Genomic DNA, 5,923 nt, shown 5'->3' on the forward strand with positions numbered 1-5,923 from the left:
ACTATATTACATATTTTTAAAGTTGCTATGAGAGTAAATCTTAAAGTTGTCACAAGAACAAAAGTGTAACTATTTATGCTGATAGATAGTAACTAGATTTAATATGCAATATCTATAAATATCAAATCATTATTTTGTAAACCTGAAGCTAATAATTGCCGCGGACTGTCAGCGGTGAGTCTGCGGGGGGATCCTTGGATAAGCAGGTATGGGGTGGATTCGGCGTGACAGACAGAGAGGCACACTCAAGGCGTGTATCAGCTGCTGCGATTTATTGCGGTGAATATCAATTTTTATATGCATTGTACATGGAACATTGGCACAGGATCAAATATGATGTTTCTTACTCAGAATAGCCTAACATTTGGTTACGTATTAGCCTAAAGTTAGCCTAAACAATAGCTATTCAGCCTGAGGTTATACTTGCTGGACATGCGGTTTTGACTAGTTTCCTATTGCCTATTTAGTCCCTTCAGCGGGGCGAACCGACCTAACGGATATTGATTAATTGTACCTTTGTCCATCTATTTAGGGAACTATATTTTACTTTCCTTCCCTTATGAGTAACCCACCGCGTGAGGCTTGAATCATATATTCCTGTGTAAGGAATTAGTGCATTAGTGGGTTGCAATTTATAAGGACCTGTATACGTGCCAGGCGTCCACCATTTTCCCTCAATCTTTACTTGCAATGTGTGATTTCCCCGACGTACTTTTAATCCTAAATATTTATAATAATCTTCATCCTTATCGTGTTTACTTTTAGTTTCACTTTGTGTGGATCTCTTATTCCTATTTCTTGTAAGTCTTCCTAGTTCTAACTTTTGTAAGGCGTCTAAAATTTCCCCAAAAGACCCCGAAGAATTCTTAAGCATAATGATTAAAGCTTGACCTAGATCAGAGTCTTTATTTGTAACAGTTCTGTTATTTGAGAGCGATTGCCAAGAAACAATAAGCCTAAAGCAATGGTGATAAGAAACGCCCAGGTGCTGAATGCGGCCCAGCAGGTCCCCAGGAGTGGAACACAGCTTCTTGGGAGCTTCTGCGACCCAATACCAGAGGGCTTAGCCACTTCAGGCACGTACCCCTGGACTAGCAGCCATTGAAGCGATTTGCTTGCCATGCTGCACAGTCGCTGGTGCGGGTGCGGCAGTTCCTCCTTTTTTATTTTTTAGACGAATGATAGCTACCTCCTCCTTGAGGTTTGCTAGGGACCGCAGTAACACCTTAAAAAAAATGGGAAAGATAATAATGACAATGAGCACTAATAAAGCTCCTACACCAAGGCATATAAAATATTGAATCCATGTCCATGGATTCAAATTTTTAATTTTCTCAGTGAGGGAAGAAGCTAATCCACTGATGTCCCAGGAACTGAGATGAGCATTGCTCATTTCTGTTATTTTATCCTGCAATTCTCTCATGTTGTAGGAAATATCTGTGTCTTTCCAAATTCCTAGTAAGTGATTTCTAGTTCTATTCCAGTCTTCAGTAGCATTATATGACAATGGAGTTACGCAGATATATTTAAAATCTGCATGACATTTGGTGGACAGCCTGGCTTTTAGGTTAGCCATATCTTGCCCTAATTCTAATATTACTTCTTCCAAAGCATTTAATCTGATCTCTAGTTTTTGATCAATAATATGTTGTTCTGAAAGAGCTAAGGTTATGTTTTTATGCATTTTATTCACATAATGTGCAGTTTGCATTGTTTTTACTAACGCTGTGGTTGAAACTGCAAAAGATGTTATGATAGCAATGAGTGCAGTGATACCTAATATGAGACCTGCTATAAAGCGTTTAGGTCTGATCAATTCATTGAGTGTCTTCAAAGTTTGTAAGGCTGAATTTTCATACCATGTCTTATTTCCTAAATCTACAGGCACTAATACGTAAGAAGGTCTTTTGACCACAATTACAGTAGATAGGTTCTTATCAAAGTTAGAATCAATACAATTTGATAAAATACAAGCAGGACAATGAATTTCATATGAATTACCATATTTTTTCACATGTATCATCTTATTAGATCCTATTAAAAGAGCAAAAGGATATGGCACACAGGCTATAGCAGCATGAATTGTATAAGCAGTACTCTTAGGTTCCTTCACTAAAATCATATTAGCTGCAGCAGTTAATCTAAACAGATCACTTTGCCCTGGAAAGAATTTATCATTCATTATATCTTTTAAGAACCAAATGGGTGATACCCATCCTGCAGAATACCATCTACTAATGGGCTGCTGTGCTGGTGGCTGGTAATTATTGAATTTATTGGTGTTATTTATCAAATAAGCATTGTAGTTGTAGTCAGGGGAAGACATAGAGAAATCCCATATCTCTTCTTTACTCCCCATAGGATGGTATTTACATCCCTTATACATAAAGCCACAATCAAGCCAATGAGGATATTCGTCTTCATATCCTTCCCAGTAATAATCTTTTTTATATTTAAGAGGACAGTGTTTTAAATGATTAGGGATTTTCTCTTTAGGATCTACTGTATCATTATAATTATAATATCCCAAAGTCTGTAGTTGAATTTCCCACATACGTCTCTTACCTTCTGGTACGTTCTTACGCTGTCCTGATTCCTTGCTTGCCTCTGGAGTGTCTGTCAGAAAGGTTCTATAGCTGACTGACAGACATCCGGGAGGTGGGACTCCTTTAAGTGTGAGACATATGGGCAGGGCATCAGAGAGCCCTTGATAATTTACATACCCTGAAGAATTTTGGCCCATGTGGAAATCAGGGGATCCCCCTAAAATTTCAGTAATATTAGTCATTACTTTAACATGTTCTCCTTCATGCCAACCTACAGGGTGTAATAAGGGAGGTTTTGGGATGTATGCCCAAAAACTTTCTGCATCGGCCAGGGTCATCTGACCGTTAAGTACAGCTAACATTGCCAAGAACAAATACATAGGTTGATCAGGTGTCTGAGTTTTCGTCAGGATTGCTTTTGCCTCTTGGGTTAGCGTTCGCAGTTGAGTGAAGGTTGGAACTTTCTTTTCTTTTTGTTTTCTTCTCCAGTTGCATCCGGCTGAACTTGCTATTTGTCGTCTGTGCTTTCGTTTTCGCTTCGGTCGTTGCTTCTGCTGAGCAGTGCCGAATGAGCCGATCTGGGATCCAGATGGGGGATTCTGCATCCTGTGGAAATACACAAGCATAGCCTCGTCCAGAGGCAATTAACACATCGGGCCCTTTCCAAACTCCTTCTAAAAGATCCTTCCATTTTACCAAGGGATGCCTATCATTTTCAGGCTTTCTCCAATGTCTTTCTGCGGCAGTTGTACCTTGATCATTGTGATTTAAATAATTAAGTACAAATAGTGCGTGATTTAAAATATGATGGGGAGAATAATATGAATTAGCAGATCTTAATTTTTGCACTTGTGCTTTAAGAATTTGATGAGTCCGTTCCACAATTCCTTGTCCTTGAGGGTTATAAGGAATTCCTGTTTTGCATTGAATATGCCAATTATCCAAAAATCTTTGGAATCCTTTTGATGTATAAGCAGGGCCATTATCTGTTTTTATCTGTTGAGGGCGGCCCATATATGCTAAGCTGGCTATCATATGTTGCATAACATCCTTTGTAGCTTCTCCTGCTCGAGCTGAGGCATAAATTAAATGAGAATATGTATCTACTGTCACATGCACATATTTCAATTTTCCAAATTCTGGGATATGTGTTACATCCATTTGCCAAATGTTATTAGGTCTTAATCCTCTAGGATTGACTCCCATCTTCTGTGTACTATTTGATTCTGGACAATGTTTACATCGTTTGACTATCTCCCTAGCTTGTTCTCTGGTCAGCTTATATTCATACCTTAAAGCCTGTGCATTCTGATGATGCAAGGCGTGACTATTAATTCCTTCTTCTAAAGCTGTCATGATTCTTGTATAAGAATCAGCAAGAGCATTCCCTTGACTAAGAGGTCCGGGTAATTGAGTATGACCTCTTATATGTGCAACATGATATTTATTGACTCTTTGCAGTATCAATATTTTTAACTCTTTCAATTTCTTAGTGATTTTTGTTCGAGGAGAAACGGTTGCAGTTTCCAGAGCAGGAAATAGGCCAGCCGCATATTTTGAATCTATATAAAGGTTAAGGTCTATTTCCTTCTTTGTCAAATTTTGATCTGCACTCATTCTTCCAATGTTTTCCCTTTTTACATCTGGGGCATACACCTGGTGGGGGTTTTTTGACCTCTTTTGTCCCTTTTGGACAGTCCTTTTTCATATGACCTGAACTCCCACAGGAGAAACATGTAAGCCCTTGATTTGATTGGCCATTGGGTCTTTTCCCATTACCATAAGTTTGTCTTATAAAGGCAGTATATTTCTGTCCTTTCATGGCTGCTGCATAGGCCATCCCCTGAACCACTGCAGGGGAAGCATCTATGCATGCTTTAATATATTCTTGCACAGTCCCTGTGCGTCTCAAGGGTCTTATAAGATCCTGACACAAGGAGTTGGCATTTTCCCATGCTAATTGTTTTAATAATATGTCTGTGCCTTCGCAATGAGGCATCATTCTATTTAAGGCTTCCTCTAGTCTGGAGACAAAATCTGCATATGGTTCTTCATTACCTTGCTTTATTCCAGCCAAGACAGTCTTTTTGGCCCCTGGTGGAGGAATAGCCCTCCATGCTAGAACTGCATTAGTAGTAACTTCCTTCAATACAGCTTTTGTTAGCTTAATCTGGGACACAGGGGTAAGGTAAGCTCCTGTGCCTAACAGCATATCTAAAGTTATCTTCAAGCCTCGTTTACCTGAGTACCTTTGTACTGTTTCTTTGCATTTATCTTCATATTCTGTTCTCCATACTACATAATCCCCTGGTGTTAAGGTTGATTTTGCTGTTTGATGCCAATCGTGTGGAGTCAACCATTGGCTAGCAACCATTTCAACCACCTGTATGGTATAGGGTGCTGAAGGCCCCATATTTTTTACAGCTCCTTGCAATTCTTTTAGAGTTTTTAAAGGCAATGGTTCCCAGACAGGAGAATCCTCATCATCACTATCTCCAGTATATACTACTGGAAAAACGAAGGAGGTATCCCCTTCATCTCTTGCTTGAGCCATGGCTCCTGCAAATCCCACAGGAGGCATATACTTTCGACGTGGGGCAGGGACTGGCCTTTTATGTTTCACTTTGGGGCGAGCCATTAGTACATAATCATCCTGATCTTCATGGTACCGTGCTGCCTCATCCTCTAAATCAGCCTCATCTTCAGGAGAAAGAATATCATCACTATCAGTATTAGGCAAATCTTTGCCATGAGTGGAACCATAATTCTTTTTATTATCTCCACAAAGTTTTGTAGCCTCTTTTGTTATGGAGGCAGCTTCTGCTGATAACAATACCAAGTCTGATTGTTCTGTTAGGATTTCCCTCATTTGTAACCATATGGGGTAAGCCTGTCGAGGGACTGATTCTTCCCCATGCTCTGCTGTATACCGTCTCATTTCTCTCCCGACCCGTTTCCAGTCTTCTAAATTAAGACCTCCTTCTTCAGGAAACCATGGGGAAACTTTCATAAGGAACTGATAAAATTCTATAGCTGTGCCCTCTTTTACTTTTAACCCCCGTTCAGTGAGAAGGCGTTGTAAAACTGACACAAAAAGTTTCTGACCTTTTGATCCTGAGCCGCCCATGATGCACTTAATATTCCTTTATTACTCATCCTTAACCTGCTATACCTTCTTTATCAGGCGGGACTGCAGCTCCCTCGGTGAGATCCTATCCACCCCTGAAATAGGAGAAAAAGAATATACCTGTCCCAAGGTCCCCGTTCGGGCGCCAGCTGCCGCGGACTGTCAGCGGTGAGTCTGCGGGGGGATCCTTGGATAAGCAGGTATGGGGTGGATTCGGCGTGACAGACAGAGAGGCACACTCAAGGCGTGT

At 40.3% G+C, this 5,923-nt stretch overlaps 1 protein-coding gene across 1 annotated transcript; it reads right to left on the bottom strand.

Moving 5' to 3' along the window:
• Window positions 1-2,933: 2,933 nt before the first annotated feature.
• On the bottom strand, window positions 2,934-5,673 carry LOC125097447 (endogenous retrovirus group K member 21 Gag polyprotein-like). The gene is made up of 2 exons (XM_047725036.1): window positions 4,201-5,673; window positions 2,934-3,152 (listed from the first exon to the last, which is right to left on the bottom strand). The coding sequence occupies exons 1-2, from the start codon at window positions 5,671-5,673 to the stop codon at window positions 2,934-2,936; spliced, it is 1,692 nt and encodes a 563-aa protein (XP_047580992.1).
• Between the last annotated feature and the right edge of the window lie 250 nt (window positions 5,674-5,923).

This window comes from Lutra lutra, chromosome 1, assembly GCF_902655055.1.
Source record: "Lutra lutra chromosome 1, mLutLut1.2, whole genome shotgun sequence".
Taxonomy (NCBI): domain Eukaryota; kingdom Metazoa; phylum Chordata; class Mammalia; order Carnivora; family Mustelidae; genus Lutra; species Lutra lutra.

Bases quoted from the DNA above. Each gene is read 5' to 3' on its own strand.
- LOC125097447 (XM_047725036.1), bottom strand. From the start codon at position 5,673: ATGGGCGGCTCAGGATCAAAAGGTCAGAAACTTTTTGTGTCAGTTTTA. The intron at 3,153-4,200 runs GTATGCCCCAGA...GTATTTCCACAG, and splicing joins TCAAAAAACCCCCACCAGGT to GATGCAGAATCCCCCATCTG.